The sequence below is a fragment of the Acomys minous genome, assembly GCF_964271855.1.
Source record: "Acomys minous genome assembly, chromosome: 3".
NCBI lineage: Eukaryota > Metazoa > Chordata > Mammalia > Rodentia > Muridae > Acomys > Acomys minous.
The window spans coordinates 128,180,560-128,199,116 of record NC_140485.1 but is presented as its reverse complement, the minus strand read 5'-3'; the positions used below and the strand labels follow the sequence as shown (position 1 = coordinate 128,199,116).

Below are 18,557 nucleotides of genomic sequence, written 5' to 3'. Positions count from 1 at the left end.
GTGAGGGGTGGTAAGTCTTCCTACAAATGCCCCCTGACTAGTGTGTTTCTCTGGCCAGAGAAGACTCAGGCAGCAGGTACCAACAGTCCTGCCAAATGAGGCCTCTTGCTGACTCTGAGTTCTCTTCCTCTTGGCCGAGGATCTCTGAGTTGGGGAAGAGTCATGGACCAATGGGCTCTAAGACGCTTCCTTGACTCAGCTACATCTTAATCCCTGATGCTACTTCTGTTGACATGATGGCTATTGCTCACCAGAGAAAGGAAATGCCTGAAAGAAAGAAGAGAAAAGAAAGCTTTTGCTCTGGCTACTTGCTAGTGGTGAGACCCCACATAGATAAACTTCATTTGTGGTATCAGTTCACCTAACACCGAAAGGGATTTCCAGATGACCTAGAAGATAAGGCGGACCTTCAGCGTCCCGTGGCTTCTCTTTTGCTTTGGTGGGTCTGAAAACAATACATCTGGTCTTGTACCATTTCCACGATTTGCAGTTGTGTTTCACGAAAAGGGGCAAAATGATCAGGTAGCCAGCAATGCCATTGCCAGTTTTCGGGTACACACCTGAGCTCTGGCGGCCCCTAAGAAGTTTGGTACCCTTCCTCAATATGCTAATTAAAGAGATGAGAAACAATTAAACTGAGAGAAAGGAAATTCATCAAGTGTGGTGACATTTAAGAACAAATAAAGAGGCTCACTAGGCTTCTGAAGCCCATCTTTTGAGTTCTGACTTGAACTTCAGAAAGCAGGTGATAGACGTGGTCACTAAGAGCAGTCAAGGCTTGGTCCAAACTCCCCTTCAGGCCTGCAGGTTGCCCATTAGAACTGCATGAAGTCTCTTGCAGGGAGACAAGATCCTGCTGACTGGTATAGGGTGCAAGCGTTTCCTCCCCCAGCAGAGATTCCCCCCGGAAATTTTTCATTAGTCTGAGAGCTATAGGGAAGGGCACAAGTGTCCTCTCTCTATGATTTCTTTGCCCTCCAGCATGACTGTAATTAGGATCACTCAAGTGGTTTTCTTTGGTTTGTTTTTAACAAAAAGCTGAAACAACTGGTTATCTAATTACAAAGGATGTCCTAGCATCACACGGTGGCAACACCTGACCCCTTGTGCAGAATGGAACAGAAACCTCAGGGACAGGAAATCACATGCCGATCCCCAGTTATCAATTAAAAAAAAAGTTTATTTGCTAATGACCATCTGGACATGTAGAGCATGGTGTGGTGTTTCCATGAAACAAAGCTGCTACAGTGACTTTACTCAGCCGCCCACTCTCACGAGACAATTCTGAAGCTCTTCGCCTTTATTTCTTTGTGAACAGCATCTCCATGAACTTCCTATATCTGTGCTCCCTTCTTACGACTTGCTAGCCTGGACTGCAGACATCATACGTTATGTCAGAAACATTGGCAAATACATTTAGGTCTTTCCATAATGTTAGCAGTTTTTGAATAACAATAAATTCTTAAGGTAATGTAAGACCGAAACAGGAGCAACAGACCTGGTAAGTTAATGGGAGAGCAAAACAGAAAATATATACATTATAAGTAGAGTTCTGTGTGAAGATAAGACAGTTAATAAGTTCCTGTTTGTCCCATGCAGGTTAAAGGTTTCTACTTATAGTTTAAAAAAAAAATAACGTTCCTGTTTTTCCTGTGTTAAAATCCGTACAGTAGTTTAAAGAGTAAGTTCCTGCTGGGCGCCCTGCTGGGTGTGGTGGTGCCTGCTTGTAATCCTAGCACTCAGGAGGCAGAGGCAGGAAGATCTCTGGGAGTGTCTAGGCCAGCCTGCTCTGCAAAGTGTGTCCAGGACAGCCAAGGCTACACAGAGAAACCCTGTGTAACCTTGAAAAAAACAAAAACCAAACAAAAACAAAAAGAATAAATTCCTGTTTCTTAGGTCTAATGTAAACCCCACCCACCCCACGTAAACCCCACCCACCCCACGTAAACCCCACCCACCCCACGTAAACCCCACCCACCCCACGTACATCCTTACTCTCGTTCTTTCCCTTTCATTGTATCTAACAATGTATAAAGACCAACTCTCTTGTCCCTGCGAACACCTATCTTCCTTTAAAAGGAACTTCAAGAGTCCAGCAGAGGCTGTGCTCTCAAATCCCTATGTATAGTGAGACAGCCAGCTGGCCAGGTCCAGGTGCACCCCAAAATGCAGTTTGCTTTAATTGGACAGTGGTGCATTTGGTCTTTTCTCCTCACAATTTTCAGGACTAACAGTAAAACGGTTATTTTCGAGATGGTTTGTACTCTCCTAGATAGTACTGGCCAAGACAAGCAGAGGTTCTTTCACTCCAATATTATTACTAATATTAACTCTCAGATGACGCATTCCATGGCAATACTCTATTAGCGACCTATCTTATCACCTCCCTGTCTATGCAGGTGTATATACATAAGTTACAGGATGGTAACAAGAAGGACCATTTGCTTGGTTAAAGGAACCAGGTTTTTAAAGGTGTTATACAGAGTCTGGAGAAGCCAAAACAAAGGAATGGTAGAAATAGAAAGGGAATCTTGTGGGTGGTGAGACCACACAAAACCCCCAGGGTCTTCAAGGCCAGAGTCAAGGCCAGCTTGAAAGTGAAAGGCCAGGGCTGGAAACAGATGAATGGACAGGATTAGACATCACCCTAGATGAGCAAGCATCCTTTTGGAAGATAGGCAGGTGGTAAATCTGATCAGCTACCTCATCAGTGGAGACTGGGTCGAGCTGAAACTATTGAGACATCTAGCATTCTCTGCCTGTTGGTCCATTGATATTCATTCCTGGAGATCAGATAGCAGGTCTGTGTTATGGTCGCCATCACAATGTTAGGTCTGTCTCTGTATGGCGTCCAGGTGTGGGAGTTCCACCCTGTCCTTGGTTTGGGGGTAAGTAGTAGGCTCCTTTTTATTTTGATATGATTTTAATTACATGCATGTAGTCCCAGCAAATATATAGGATGCCATTCTTCCCACTTCCTGGAATAAATCATTTATCAATCTCTGCCCTGTGGGTGATCAGACAGAGTGGGCCATTTTCTCATTGGTCCACTTAGATGCAGATTCATTTTCCACCTTCAAAATGAAATCAAAAGTTGTTTGTAAAACAGAGCCTTCTTGGAACAAGGCACCGTCTGCAAAACCATTGTTATACACGATACAGAGAAACTTAGGGCAAGGCACACCATTTTTCAGGTATTATTTGCTTCTTAACACACACACACACACACACACACACACACACACACACACACACACACACCACTCTGGCCAACTTACAGGACAAAAACCATTGAAGAAAAAAGGACAGCAAACCACGCCAGTGTGGTGACCTATGTTGCTTGTATTTATTTAGGTTCAACTTCAGGGTGTTTTTGTTGTTGTTTTGTTTTGTTTTGGGGTTTGTTTGTTTGTTTGTTGTCGTCTTACAGAGGAAAAAAAACCCAGTAGGAATGTGGAGCAGGAGAGACCAGGCCTGTCCATTATAGTAGCCACAGGTTTTTGAAGATTAAGAAAGTAATTGCTATGAACCGTGTTTGCTATTTTAATTCTGAGCGTAGTAACCCCTTTATCTGATATCAGTCTGTGTCTGTATGCAATAGACCTGGGTATACTCAGAGGAACCGGAAACAAATAGTAGTCGGCTCCAAAGATGGGCATCTTTGTAATCATTCCCACGTGAGATATGGATCAGTATAAGAAACAAGAGCTTCTGAGTAGATGCAGCAAGGAACTGTGGCAGGTCACATGAGCAGAGGGGTCTCCCTAAAGTGCAGGACCAGATCTGCTCAGCAAAGCTCTCTCTGTTGCTTACCAGAGACCTTCACAGTGTTTAACAGAATAACTTCAGAATGGGTATGGACCAAGAATGGGACTGTCTCCTGCTCCAGCCTTTCTGAATGAAAGCACTATTTATTTTCCGGCTTAAAACTGTACAGTATTTATGTGTGGGAAGCAGATAGGGACGAAGGGAGATTCTTCTGGATGAAGACATGTGTGAAAGATGTCTCATTTTAATTTTCTTAGTAAGCGCTTCCAAATGAGATACTGTCCGAAATGCCTTAGTGGTGTGTTGATTAAGGGCATATTTGGAAGACCGAGGTGTCTTGATTAGAGCAGGGCGCACTTTTTCTGTGAAAACCAGAGAGTGCCTCTGCTGACTGCTGGCCATCTGTTGTCACCTACTCTCTAGGGTGTAAATCTCTCACTTAAGCTCAGTCAATTATGTTTCTCAATATTTTCACTTGAAGACAAATGTGATAAATTTTTGGAAAATGACCATGACTACAAATATAAAGCCATGTTAACAGACTAACCGTCCATACCATACAGATAGCATAGCATATTTAAATATATTAAAATTATTCTGTTATATGTATTGTGACATTCTGTACATTTTTAACATATTGTAGCACATGAAATGTGTGAAGTAGTCAAGAAGGTTATTACTCACTTTTTTTCACTGTGACAAAATACCAGAGGAACAACTTAAGAGAAGTGGTGCGTGCAAGTGGAAGACAGGAGTCATTGTGTCAGGTGTGTTTCTATGTAGTCCTCTGCCTTATTTTGTTGAAGAAAATGTCACTGCAGAAGTAATTAACTCAAACATCAGCTAAGTTAGGTTTCCTGAGAAAATATATGGTAGTTTTATATCCTGTTACGCCAGGGAAATTACCACTGATGAGGTTTGCTACTATAATTTTATCCATTTGCAGAAGTTCATATTTTCTTCTGAGAATAGCATATAAATGGCTGTTCCAAGCCTTAAAACCACAATGGTGAGTATTACTAAAACTGGCCCATCTTCACCAGTGAGCTTTCATGATCTATGTTATTTGATCATTTAAATACAGTCTTTAGTATATAACGTATTTACCTGGAGTCCTCTCACAAAGGCACACGTTTTAGGATTTGGGTTTTGTTTTGTTTTGGTTTTGGGGTTCTTTGGGGGGGGTGCGGTTTGGTATCCCTCTTTGTTTGAACCACAGAGGGAGGCAATGAAGATGCAGTCACATACTTTGAGTTGGTGAAAATAGAAAATGTCAGGAATGTAGGAAAAGTATTGGCAGATTAGAGGAGTGGACTTTTATAATTAACAAAGTGAAGAGACATCTTCAGTTTATTTTAATAAAATAAGAATTATTTAAAATTATGGGCACATATGTATGTGTTGTTAAATTATAGGCACATATGTACATCTGATTGAATCCTAGGCTCAAATATATCCCTGGTTACTTTGGAGGCATGAAAGTATGCCTGATTAAGTCATAGGCACATGTGTGCTGGATTAAATTGTAGGCACACGTGTGCCTGGCTGAATTACAAGTAAACATGTCTGTCTGGTAGAATTATAGACATGCGTGTGTCTTGTTGAATCATAGGCATGTTTGTATGTCTGGATAAATCATAGGCATACATATATGTCTGGTTGAATCATAGGCATATATGTTTGTCTGGTTGAATCACAGACATGCCTACATATTTGGCCAAATCATAAGCAAGCATGGGTGCCTGGTGAAATGATTTGTTATTTCATAATTAGATCATTTCACATGTGGTAGTGTAGCCATCTGGGGGCAACCACCGAGGCCAACACAATGGTGGTCGCTTCAATTACTAAGGATCTTCAATATGCATTGGAGCTAGTGAGTGGAACACACCTGTGGGTAGAAACCATTCTGAATGCTTGCCTGGAATGGGTGAACCTGTGGGTTCCATGCTACATAAACCAGCGGTAGCATTTGCCTCTAATACCATCCCTCAGGAGAGGTAGCTTGATAGAAAATATTAGAAATATTAGAAAAAGATGGCATGGGATTGGGCTATGGAAAGTAGTTTAGAGGATTAATGTCCGCTCTGCCCCAGGTTAACTAAGGCTATTTTAAAATATAACAGGTGTCTGTGTCTTGATTGATTGCTAGTGAGTTAGAATATACTCATGTAATAAATAATAATAATAAATATAATAATAGCAACAGGCCTGATAATAAACAATAAGGCCCTATTGATAAATAAAAAATATATGATAAATGGCTATTAAGCAGAATCAGCAACCCTACCCATCGTCCTACCCAGTACTACCTTTCCATAAAGTCAAATACCTCAGCTCCAGATGTGAAAACAGAATTGTTTTGCATGTGGTTTGATTTATTTAATACCATGTCACCCACTTCCACCCATGTTGCTAAAAGTGACAGGATTCTATTTATTTTATTTTTATAACTGAAGACTGTTTTATTGCACATACATTTAGAAGAACTCATGCATCTGGTAACAGGTACCTCAGTTGACTGCATTTACTGTCTTTTGTGAGTAGTTCTATAGACAATGTTTGCATCTTATTATTTCCTTTGTAATGGAGCCATTTTGCCCAATAATGTTTTACTAAAGCTCAGCTTTTCAAAACTGGCACAATTATGAAGAATTCATAATTATCTTCTAAAACTTTTGCAATTTGACGTAGCTTCTCTTAAGGACAATATATACCTATCTTCCTTGATTTTTCCAAAGATAATTCTCTTGACTCACTTAGGATCTTGGTTTGCTACCAGTTAAAATTCAAGGGACTGGAAAGATGGCTCAAGAGTTCAGAGCCCTTGCTGCACTTATAGTGCACTGGAGATCACTTCCCAGGACACACATAGGGTGAGACATAGCACCAGGGGACCTGATACTATCTTCTGGGTTGTAAAGGTATGACACATGTGCAGACATACACACAAATACATATAAACATAATTAACAAGAAAAATACTTAAACTTTGGGCCAGGAAAAGATGTCTCAGTGGATACAAAGAAGCTGCCACGAGAGTCCAATGACTGAGTTATATACTTCCCCGGAACCTGTGTGTGATGCCAGATGTGCTAGCACAAATCTGCAACCCTGCTATGGTAAGATGGGAAGTGAATACAGGATAATGTCACCTGGAGGTTGTGGGCCAGCGAGCCTGGAGTATACAAGACAGCAGCAGAAGCCAGGGAGGAAGGAGAGACAGCCCCTTCTCTAAAGTGTTTCTGATGCCTAAATGCATGGAGTGTGCCCACATATAGGAGCACACCCACATGCACACACATGCATGCAGGCACTATGCACACACAGATTTATTTTAATGCAGAAGATTCAAAGTGAAGCACATAGAATTTATTTACAATCTAAACATTTGTTATCAATTTTATTGAAATTAGAACATCTGAGAAGCTAATGGCTTCAAATCTTTTCTAAGAAAAACCAACATGTTAACATTATAATGTAGACACTCTGAGTGGGGGAAATTTTCTCCAGTGAAACCAATGTCGATCTACTGTTTTAAGAGGCAAGGGAACAGTGCATCGCACACTTCTTTCTTAGACAGAGGAGTTACTTCTTCTTCCCTTTCTTCTTCTTCTGGGAGTCGGACACTGGAGACTTCTTTTCCGACTCTGCCTTCAGTGCAGCCTCCTGAGCTGCCAAAGCTTCCAGCCTCAGGCGCTCGGCCTCCAGCAACTTGTTTCTGTATTCTTCCCGGACATCAAGGATCTTCTGCCGGGCCTCATCTACAGAGTCCTGTTCCAAGACAAACCCCATGCCCGTCAGTCTCACTGATGACGATGCAGAATTATCAGGGGGAAAACAAAGAATGCTTTTTCTTTATCCTTCCCTTGTGCCAACAGTGTCCCAGTTAATATTTCTTATCCACGTCCCCCTTGCCTATTACATTTGCTCAGCTACTAAACATAGAAAGTAACCCTGACATTCCCTATTTCTGATAACGTATTATGTTATATTGACTGTATGCAATTTTAACAATAATTAATCGATACTGATTCATTTATCAAACACCGTTCCTATTCTCCACTTTCAAGTCTAAGAGTAAACCAGGATGCAGGCCTTCTCTAGAAGAGACAGATTTAAAATGCATTCATATTTAGAGTCTATATTACACTTTCGTGTTAAGCAATAATGAGGTATACACATAGGAATATAACTTTAAAAAATCAAAAATGAGGCACGATTATGCAATTAGTGCAATGGATAAATACTTCTCCATCCTTTCTCAAGCTGCAGGTAATCTGGCCATCTGTATTAGACTGCCAGAGTTGCTGTTATAAAATCACAGCAACCAGGTCGCTTAAGTAACAGAAATGCATTGTTTCATCTCTTTATATGTTTGACATTCAACCAAAACTGGCTCTACGTTTGAAGTTATGAGTGACCACATGGTTTACTTTAACCAATGAAATGCATGTGGCAATAATGTGCTACTTCTGGACAGAAGTGTCATGGCTGAATTGCCACCATCAGTTCAGTGTGGTCACACACACACACACACACACACACACACACACACACACACACATACATATACATAATCATTGTCATAATAGTCACAGCAGAGATTTCTGCATAATATCTCTTTCAGACTCACTCTGTATCTTAATAAACATAAGAAGAACCCCACTGAATTGCACTAGACATATGCCTAGAATGAGAAATGCCAGAGTTTGGAACGATGAAGCTTGTGAAACAAATCTGACTATTGTATGTATTTCCACTCAGTTAAGTATGATCTTTGATTTGGTGTTACTATTGGTAGGGTGAAGTAATCAGAAGCAGTATATGTGCTGGACAAAAAGCCATGGGATGCACAGAAACAAAACATTCCCTCTCTTTATAGAAAACAAGTGTGCCAGATTCCTCCATTGGTCACTGAAATAGTGAGGTCGTTTGTTACCACAAAATGAAACAGTTTCTCCAGAATGTCCCGTCCTTCTGGTTGCCAAGGAAAGAGCATATCACACAAGGGCAAGGATGGAAGTAGTTAGTAGATCAATGAGTGATCTGTAGCAAGACCCTGCCCAGGTATAATCATGGTCTGCACTGGGGCTGGGTGTAGGGAGAGACAATTGAGCTCTAGATGGATTCTCAAGGTAGAGTAAATAGAATTTGATAATGGATTACTGGTAAAGAGTGACAGTCAGGATTGCCACCAAAGTTTCTGCTCTGTACAAAGGAAATTGTGATTGCCATTTTCTAAAATGAAGATAATGATGAAGTGACAAGTTCGTCATGAAATAGGAGGGAGGGCTAAAAGTGCTACAATTAACATTTGGAGAGGGTTTGTTTGAAGTGCCCGCTGAACAGACAAGAAGAGGCACCTAACTCACACATTCCTCCATATCAGTAGGCAATAGTGCGATGGAGAATCCAGCCATCATTATTGCTAAAATCCTTAGAAAGTTCTATAGCTCTCCATCCTCCCCACTGTGTGTATGTGTGTGTGTGTGTGTGTGTGTGTGTGTGTGTGTGTGTGTGTATGAATGTGCATAGCATGTATATGCACATGTGTGACTGTGTGTATATGTAGGTGTGTACATATGTGTGTCTGTATGTCAGTGTAATGTGTGAGTGTCTGTGTGTCTATATGAATATGTTGGAGTGTATTTGTGTATATGTATGAGTATTAGGGAAGACAGAGGAAAGAATAAATCCCTGTCATTCATCACAGATGGAAGCTATCCTTACACATTTGCTGTGTTTCTCCATTTCTACTACCATAGTCCTGTTTTCAATTAAGTCCAGGCTTCCATATCATAGAAAGCTTTTCTTTGTACCATGTCTCTGTAAGTACCTTGATGCTGCTGCAGAAATGGGGTAACAATGGCCGCCCATAGTGAAGAGTTGTGGTTTTTATCTATGACTTTTAAATATATCTAAACCAAGTAAACCTAGTTGTTTTCCACTTTCTTTTCACTTCCCAACCTCCATGGTACCAGCATGCTGGGCCTGTGGACTATCCTGTGTGAATTCTGTGAGCAAACAGGTAGATTTCCAAGCATTTTCCCAGAGCCAGATGCCTGTCTCAACTCAGGTAGTATCCTTTCCGCCCATAATTTTCTACATTCATCCCTTCTGAAGATAGATTCCTACTATGACAGGTTAGTGGGATTTTAAGGAGTCAGTGAAAGAAGTGAGACATATGAACACGTATCCATCCTTTCTGGGAGGTGGTAAACTATAGAACTAAATATTAAAACTTCCTCCAAGCAGATGACTAACTCAGCAAAGTGGCCGTGCATAATTCTAGACTCACCCGCATTTCCCCATACATTTCCAGGACCTCATCCCTTTCCTTAAATCGTTCCTCCTGTTCAATGTCTCTGATGCTAAGGATTCGGGACCTATACTGGCGATACTGGTGGATTTCTTCTGCCTTCTGCATTGCTTGCTGCTTATTCAGCTCGTCGGTTTGCAGCACAGCCTCTTCAGTTGTGTTCCTTGGTGTAAAAATGTCAGATGAAATAAGAAAATCACTTGAGAGCTTGACAGTAAGTGTTATTTCAGAATGCAAAAGTAATTTAGAATTGTGTTAGCAGCGAGGTAAAGGGAACCAAACCAAACATGAAGGATGGCGGAATAAAACATTCACTTTATAAAAATGGGTTCAGTACTGTATGCTCACTCATTGATATTTTAGTAAAATATTATGGAGAATGTCAGTAAATTTAGATACATCATTATATAAAGTGACTATGAAGTTAGTGTTCAAAACTTTGAGTATTTTGTGGGTCTTAGTTTTGAATCTATCCATTTAGTAAGTGTGACAACATTCTCAAACATATAAACATACAGGATGAGCTCTATCAATCCTATTATTTAGTTCTAAAAAAATGCAACTTCTATAAATAATAGTAGCATGAATTATGAGAACTTCATGTAGGTTCAAGTTAATTTTTTACAAAAGTCATGTGAGTGAGTTGGTGACTGATGTAATAAAACATTTGCCGAACTTATGCTGAAAACTCATGCAGCTTTAAGGACTTACACAAAATTAAGACATAATAAGTATTTGATTTCAACTTTCTGGTTCCTTAGCAACTGCCCATTGGGGATATATCTAAGATTCTATGAACACACTTGTCTGTACTGGTCATGTTTGCTAAAACTTACCGTACATAATTACTGAGGTCCACAAATTCTAGTGCTTTTCGAATGAGCCGTGGAGACATTTCCAAAATCGTCTGAGATCGAACACGGGTCACTGTTGGAAAGCAAAGAAAACAGGCTTCCGGAGGTAAATAACCAAACTAGTATTGTATCTCCGGGTTGAAAACAGTGTTTTTTGGTAAGGAACAACCCCGTTTTGTTAGGATTTTTTGAAATATAATATTTTATAGTTAGCCTCTATTTGTTATAACTTTATCTACAGTTAAATGAGGGAGGTAAGAAAATGAATATACGCCATTAGAATACTATCAAATTCTTTCCTAATCACATTTAGATGAAGGAGGGGAAAACAGACTTACTCCAAGTTACAAAGTTACATTGTAAGTGAGTTAAATGAAAATTTAAAGAGCTGGAGAAATGTTTGAAAGTCATGCTAAGCACTACAGGAGACACATTTCAAATGTACTTAAGATTCTATTGTGCCTTCCACTGGACTAAGCAATATGTAAAATAAACACTCTGAAAAGCAAAGGAATAACTTTTACTCCATGCACCCACAGGGAGGCACAAGAAGAGATTTAATGAAGAATTTAAGTCTTTGTATGATAGTGACCTTTTGACTTTTCCAGAACACTGTGTCTTTAAAATAAAAAGAAAGCATAGTTTACATGCAAAACAGAACAACAACAACAACAACAACACCCCATTTGAAGGATGCAACACAATATTTTAAAATAAATCTATTATGTTCTTTGATCATCATTTAAACATACAAACTAAGAGTTTTACATTACTCATTCCACCCTTCTATACAGTCAGTGTCCATTTCCTCCAGAAGCTCTGAGCAGTCTTTAGTCTACATTGGTGAATCTAGTGTTGTTTTCTTGGCTGTCTGCTATAAGTGGGAATGGGTTGGGTCACAATATTGTTGTCGGATGATAAGGGAGGAGACCCCCAGCCCCCGTCAGAGGCCTAGGGGAGAGGAACAGCATGGAAGAGGGAGGGAGATTGGAAATGGGAAGATACAAGTGAGGGGGTTACAATCAGAATGCAATATGAATAAAGTATAATAAATTTAAAAAGTAAAATTACAGATACCCCCTTAAGGAACTTTCAAACCACAGTAGATCTTTCTTTCCTTTCCTTCCTTTCTTCTTTCTTTCTTTCTTTTCCTCTCTTCCTTCCTTCCTTCCTTCTTTCCTTCCTTCCTTTTGATGCATCAGTATGCATATGGCATGCAATGCGAGGTCAGAGGACAACTTTTGGGCGTCAGTTCTCACCTTCCACCTTCTTGAGACAGGGTTTCTGTTATTTCTGATGCTGTGCAACATATCAAGGCCAGCTGGCCAGTGAACATCCAGCCCATTCTCCTGTCCCACCTCCCATCTTGAGGAGTGCTAGATACAGATGGATGACACCACGTTGACTTTTTAATGTCGGGGTGAACTCAGGTTGTCAAGCTTACATGGCAAGCAGGTACTTTATCCCATTAACCCAACTCTGGCCCTCTATCCAAAGTGACTGTTACTAATATCATTATAAAAGTTGGAATTACCAAGGAAAAAAATCTTTTCATTTCATTCTGTTTTCAATTCTTATTTCTAAGAGTAGTTTGGATTCATAGCAATATTGGAACTATTCTGCTTAACCCTTTACAAATACACATATATCTTACCCCATTGTCAATATTTCCCAACTACCATCACAAACACCACAGTTTACTTTAGGGTTCACTCTAGGTCTTCCATATTGTATGGGTTTGGATAACTGTATAGAGTCATGGATTGACATATTGTTGAGAGTACATTCAACCAGCTCAGAAAGACCCTCTATAGCCTACTTAACAGGTAGGTAACAGTGCAGTAATTACACAGTATAAAGTCTTTCTTGATTGTTTTTTTTTTACTTGCCTCTTTATACTCCATGTTCATTTCTCAAAAAAGACAAAAGCCATATTGATACCAATTCTAATATTACTGAACAGAAGAAAGTCGAAAGAAGTAGCTTTAAGGTCTGGAATAAGATAAAAGATTTTTCTTTCATTTAACATAATCTGGGAGGCCTTAGAGGAGCAATTAGGCAAGAGGAGGAATAACAAATCTTATTGAAATTGGAATGAAACTAAGTCATCACTGTTACAGATGAAATATGCCTATATATAGAACTGTTAGAGGTAGTAAATTAGGAAACAAGAGCTTCACCCTCATGCATAGATCCATGAAATACTCTATGGATTGCTTCATTATCAGAGGACTGGGTTTCTGACTGACAGGTTGATTTTGTCCAGCCTCTCGGCTTTCTTACCAGATTTTTATTATTATTATTATTATTATTATTATTATTATTATTATTATTATTATTATTATTATTATTATTAACTTTATACCCCAGCCATAGCCCCCTCCTACCTCTCTTCCTGGTCGCACCCTCCCTCTCTGTTTCCACTAGCTCCCCCCCCTCTAGTCCTCAGAGAAGGGGAGCTCCCTATCCATCCTCCCTAGCATATCAAGTCACATCAGGACCTAGTACATCCTCTTCCCCTGTGGCCTGATGAGGTAGCCCCACCAGGGGAAAGTGATTGAAAAGCTGGCAACAGAGTCCATGTTAGAGTCAGCCCTCATTCCCCTTAATAAGGGACCCATAAAGGACCCAACTACCCATTGGTTACATCTGTGTAGGAGGCCTAGATACAGTTCATACATGGTCCTTAGTTGGAGCTTCAGTCTCCTCAGGCCCCCCTGCCCTCTGGTTAGCTGTCTCTGTTGATCTTCTTGGGCTCCTATCACCTCCAGGCCTTTCTATTCATTCCTCCACTTTTCCATAAAACTCCCTGTGCTATGTCCAATGTTCAGCTGAGAGTCTCCACATCTGTTCAGAGCCATTGGTGGGTGTAGCCACTCAAGAGGACAGCTACGCTAGGCTCCTATCTGCAAGCATAGCTGAGGACCTTTAATAGTGTCAGGGGTTGGCTGTCTCCCATGAGGTAGGTCTCAGGTTGGGCCAGGCATTGATTGGATATTTCCCCAATCTCTGCTTTATTTTTATCCCTACATATCTTGGAAGCAAGGTAAGGGTTTTAGGCTGAAGTTTTTTGTGGGTTAGTGTTCGCCTCCTTCCACTAGGAGTTGTGTCTAGTTAGAGGGTGGCTAAGACTCCATGCCCTGGTAATAGAAGTCTTAGATAGGGTACCCTTGTATCCTCCCAGAAGTACACCCTCCCAGCTTGTCGCAGAGAAGTCCTTGCCCAACGTTTCTCTTCTCTGCATGTCCTCTGTCCTCCCAACCCCTGCTACGCCTCAGGTCTGATATCGACCTTCCTTTCTTTCTTTACTTGCTCTCTTACCCTGTTCCCTCTCTTTAACCACTTCTCAGTGAGATTTAAACATCCTCCCTTGGGTCCTCTTTGTTACTTATCTTCTTTGGGTCTGTGAACTGTAGTACGGTTATCCTACAGTATACGACTAAAATCCATTTATAAGTAAGTATATGCCATATGTGTCTCTCTGTGTCTGGGCTACCTCACTCAGGATAATCTTTTCTAGTTCTATTTGCCTGCAAATTTCATGATTTCCTTGTTTTTAATAGCTTAGTAGTATTCCATTGTGCAAATGTACCACAGTTTCTTTATCCATTTTTGGTTGAGGGACATCTGTATTTTTTTTCAGATTCTAGCTACTATGAATAAAGTAGCTATGAACATAGTTGAGCAAATGTCATTATTGTATGGTGGAGCATCTTTTGGGTATATGCCCAGGAATAGTATAGCTAGGGCTTAAGGTAAAGCTATTCCCAGTTTTCTGAGAAGGCAACAGATTGATTTCCGAAGATGTAGGGTTGGTGAAGATCTTTTCCCAGAGTGTAGGCTGTCTTTTTGTCCTGTTGTCAGTGTCCTTTGCTTTACAGAAGCTTTTCAGTTTCATGAGGTCCCATTTACTAATTGTTGATCTTAGAGCCTGAACTATTGGTGTTCTGTTCAGGAAGTTGTCTCCTATGCCAATGATGTCAAGGCTCTTCCCCACTTTGTCTTCTAATAGGTTTAATGTATCCGAGTTTATATTGAGGTTTTTGATCCACTTGGACTTGAGTTTTGTGAAGGGTAATACATATGGATCTATTTGAATTCTTCTACATGCAGTTAGACCAGAACCATTCATTGAAGATGCTTTATTTTTTCCATTGTATGGTTTTGGCTTATTTGTAAAAATTTAGTTGTCTGTAGGTATGTGGGTTTATTCTGGGTCATTAATTCTGCTCCAATGATCAAGTTGTTTGTTTTTATGCCAATACCATGCAGTTTTCATTACTATTGCTCTGTAGTACAGCTTGAAATCAGGGATGGTGATACCTCCAGATGTTCTTTTGTTTTGTTTGTTTTGTTTTTATACAAAAATTGTTTTAGCTATCCTGGGTCTTTTGTTTTCCCATATGAAATTGGTGGCTGCTCTTTCAAGGTCTGTAAACAGTTGTGTTGGAATTTTGATGGGAATTGCATTGAATCTGTAGATTGCTTTTGGTAAGATGGCCATTTTTACTATGTTAATCCTACTGATCCATGAGCATGGGAGATCTTTCTGTCTTCTGATATCTTGTTTGATTTCTTTCTTCAAAGACTTGAATTTCTTGTCATACACACACACACACACACACACACACACACTATATATATATATATATATAGTGTGTGTGTGTGTGTGTTCATGTATGTACAGGAAAGCATACAATAGCCAGAGGACAAGAGCTATCTTCAGCTATGGCTGGCAACCTACTTTTAGCAGCATGGTCTCTCACAGAGCCTGGAGCTCACTGTTTCACTAAACTGACTAGCCAGCAAACTCTGAGGATCCACATGTTTCCGAGTTGGTGAGCACTAGAGCTACAGACCTGAACATTAGCCACTGAGCCATCTCCTAGCTCTTCACCATCCAATTCCTGGAAGCTATTTGTCCAGCAACTTTCCCATCCATTTAAGGTCATGGCCAGCATACCGTTGTATTTCTCTGTTGTTAATTTTAATGCCTTCCTTTCCAACTCCTATTTTCACTTATTTGAGTCTCTCCCACTCCTTTTTAAAAGGTTAGTAAAGTGACTCATTTGTACCTTGATTTTTAGTCTTTATTTCATTTGTTTATGCTCTGTTTTTTATCTCTTTCCTTCTATATTTGTATTAGCTCTAATCTCCGTTCCCTAGTTCTGTGAGTTGTACTAGGTAGAAGGGACTTTTTTTTTTCCAGGAGATGCTCATCCTCATAGACTTCCTCGGAGCTGCCTTGGTGGTATACTGGTGGTTTGGATATGCTGCTATTTTCATGTGTTTAACAATACTTTTTACAATACATATTTGCATTTGTCACCATTTACATCAGATCGGTATTCATGCAAACATCATATAGAATATTTTTTTATACAGCTCCTGTTTCTAGGCCATCATTTGTACTCTTATTGGCATGGTGTTTCCAGTCAGAAGCTAATCACTACAGTTTTCCGATTACTCTTTTCAAATCAATTTAAAAATTCAAATTCAGAAATATAAATATGATTTCTTCAAACATATGTCTATGTAAGACCTTTTCTTGTGGATCTGCATTTCCTCTTAATCTAGAAGGTTTCCTATGACACTGATTTTAAGCCATCTACTCTAGACTCAAATTCGTCAGTCTTCAGGAAGATGCACCTAGTTTTCTGTAATCATCAACCACCACCACCACCCTTTTTCCCTTTTTTTAGTACTGAAAATTGAACTAAGAATCTTGCATGTAGTAAGCAAGTGCTCGACAACTGAGCTACTTTTTAAAAGGCTTAAGTCTTTGAGAATGGTTTTTACTGGATAAAGAATCCTTGGTCAACAGTATTTTCTTTTAACTCCAGCATTTGCTGTAGTCCTCAGGAGAGCAATGAAATCTAGATTAGTATGCCAGGAACCAATGCTGCAGTCCCAGCTGTGAAAGCTGATCATCCTCCCCACCTCCTATTTTGGGAGCCCTAGTCTCACATGTGCTTGTTATAATCTGTGACGTACTGTCATTTCAAAGACAAGTTTGTGTCTTACCTTACCGGCAAGATGAGAACTCACCAGGGGTCTCCTTGCGTGCTTGTGCACTCAATATACTGCTCAGGACATTTCTCAGGGCACTCGGTTCGCGTTCTTCCTTTGGTGGCGCAGGCGCTCCACCCTCACTGGTTGTGGATTTTGTCAGATCCTTGATGCTCTTGGACAGTTGCCACTTCTTCCACAGGACGTTTCCTGCTGCCGGTGTTGGTGGTGGCACTTCTTTGGTGTCTACATCTTTACCAGTACTTCCTGCTACTTCTCCTATAGCACAATGTATATGTTCCTGAAAAAAAAATAACTTGCACTCTGCTAAGTCACATGCAAATAAAACTAACAGGGCTGGTTCGTAGGAGCCCAGATTTGGGGCACATGATTCCAAAGCTTTGCAATGTCTAACCAGGGCCTGGGCACCCTGCAGCACTTGGGATGCCAAAGAGTGATGTGGCTAGTGTAGGCCTATGTGTGAGGTATGATTGGAAGCCTCCTCTGGATATGAGAGCCATACACACTCAGAGGCTTTAAGAAACTAAGGCAATATTTATAGAGGGGGATGTCCTTAAGTATTGGGACCACTGTATATATGCAAGGTACTTCTCTTTGAGAAGAGACTACTGAGTCAATACTTATTTAAGTTGTCATAAAATACAACTGAAAAAGATTCTTACTTGTGAAGATCCTACAGCTAAGAAGATTTTCCTTAGCAACACTCTAATAGTGATTCCTGGCCATGAAAAAAATCACAAAAAACGACCCCCAACTTGCACATTAGCCAAGCATTATTCTCCTATTTATTCATCCATTGTAGGTGACCTACTTGACATTATATTCTGATTTGAATGAAATGGAGGATTTTGGGGTGTGAATTGCTTCTGCCTCCAGTGGTACTTGGACATAGGTATGACTATATCTGTGACAAGACAGTGGATCAAAGGAGGGCCAGGTCTGCATGCTTTCTGGGTCTCTTGTTTCTCACAAACTTAGATATATTACTGAGATTCTCTCTGCCTTGGAAATCAGAATATACATTAATGGGCTGGTATACAAATGTCAAAAAAAGTTTAGTTTGTCCTCTGTATTTCTGTGTTCTACATCCATGAACCCAGTCAACTAACTATGGATCAAGAATTTGTTAAGGCAGGACTGGAGAGATGCTCTTCTAGAGAACCCAGATTTGATTCCCAGTACCTGAATGACAACTGTCTATAACTCTAGTTTTAGGGTATATGATGCTGTCTTCTGGCCTCCTTGGACACCAGACACACATGTGGTACATGAACATACATGCAGGAAAAAAACACACGTATACATAACATAAAGATTAACTAATTAATACAACATTATAAACATATAAGGTTAAAGAATGACAAGACGCTCAGAGAGGTAAAGTAATACTTGCTGTGTAAGCCTAGTGATCTGAGTTCAACTCCTAGAATCCATGGAAAGGAGAAAACTGACTGCACAAAGTTGTTTGTCCTCTGTATGTGTAGTATGGCAACCACCCAAACAGCATGCACATATACATAGTATGGTAAATATTAAATAATCCGAAATACATTGTTTAAAATTGTATGCTGTTATTTACTACA

At 40.1% G+C, this 18,557-nt stretch overlaps 1 protein-coding gene and 1 long non-coding RNA gene across 9 annotated transcripts in view; one reads left to right on the top strand and one right to left on the bottom strand.

The window, feature by feature from the left end:
- Positions 1 to 18,557, top strand: part of LOC311595125 — a 350,591-nt gene that overhangs the window by 300,957 nt on the left and 31,077 nt on the right. The window lies entirely within an intron of this gene.
- ADGB (androglobin) overlaps positions 7,126 to 18,557 on the bottom strand; it is a 118,340-nt gene continuing 106,908 nt past the window's right edge. For 6 of the 8 annotated variants that reach the window (XM_084777483.1, XM_084777484.1, XM_084777487.1 and 3 more), the window contains 4 exons: positions 16,993 to 17,232; positions 10,927 to 11,017; positions 10,070 to 10,253; positions 7,126 to 7,542 (listed from right to left, as the gene is read on the bottom strand). In XM_084777483.1, the coding sequence (XP_084633609.1) occupies positions 7,357 to 7,542; positions 10,070 to 10,253; positions 10,927 to 11,017; positions 16,993 to 17,232 (701 nt within the window). In that variant the 3' untranslated portion in view covers positions 7,126 to 7,356. Of the gene's footprint in view, positions 7,543 to 10,069; positions 10,254 to 10,926; positions 11,018 to 16,992; positions 17,255 to 18,557 lie in introns of those variants that run through there. The other 2 variants (XM_084777489.1, XM_084777490.1) reach the window with 2 other exon arrangements.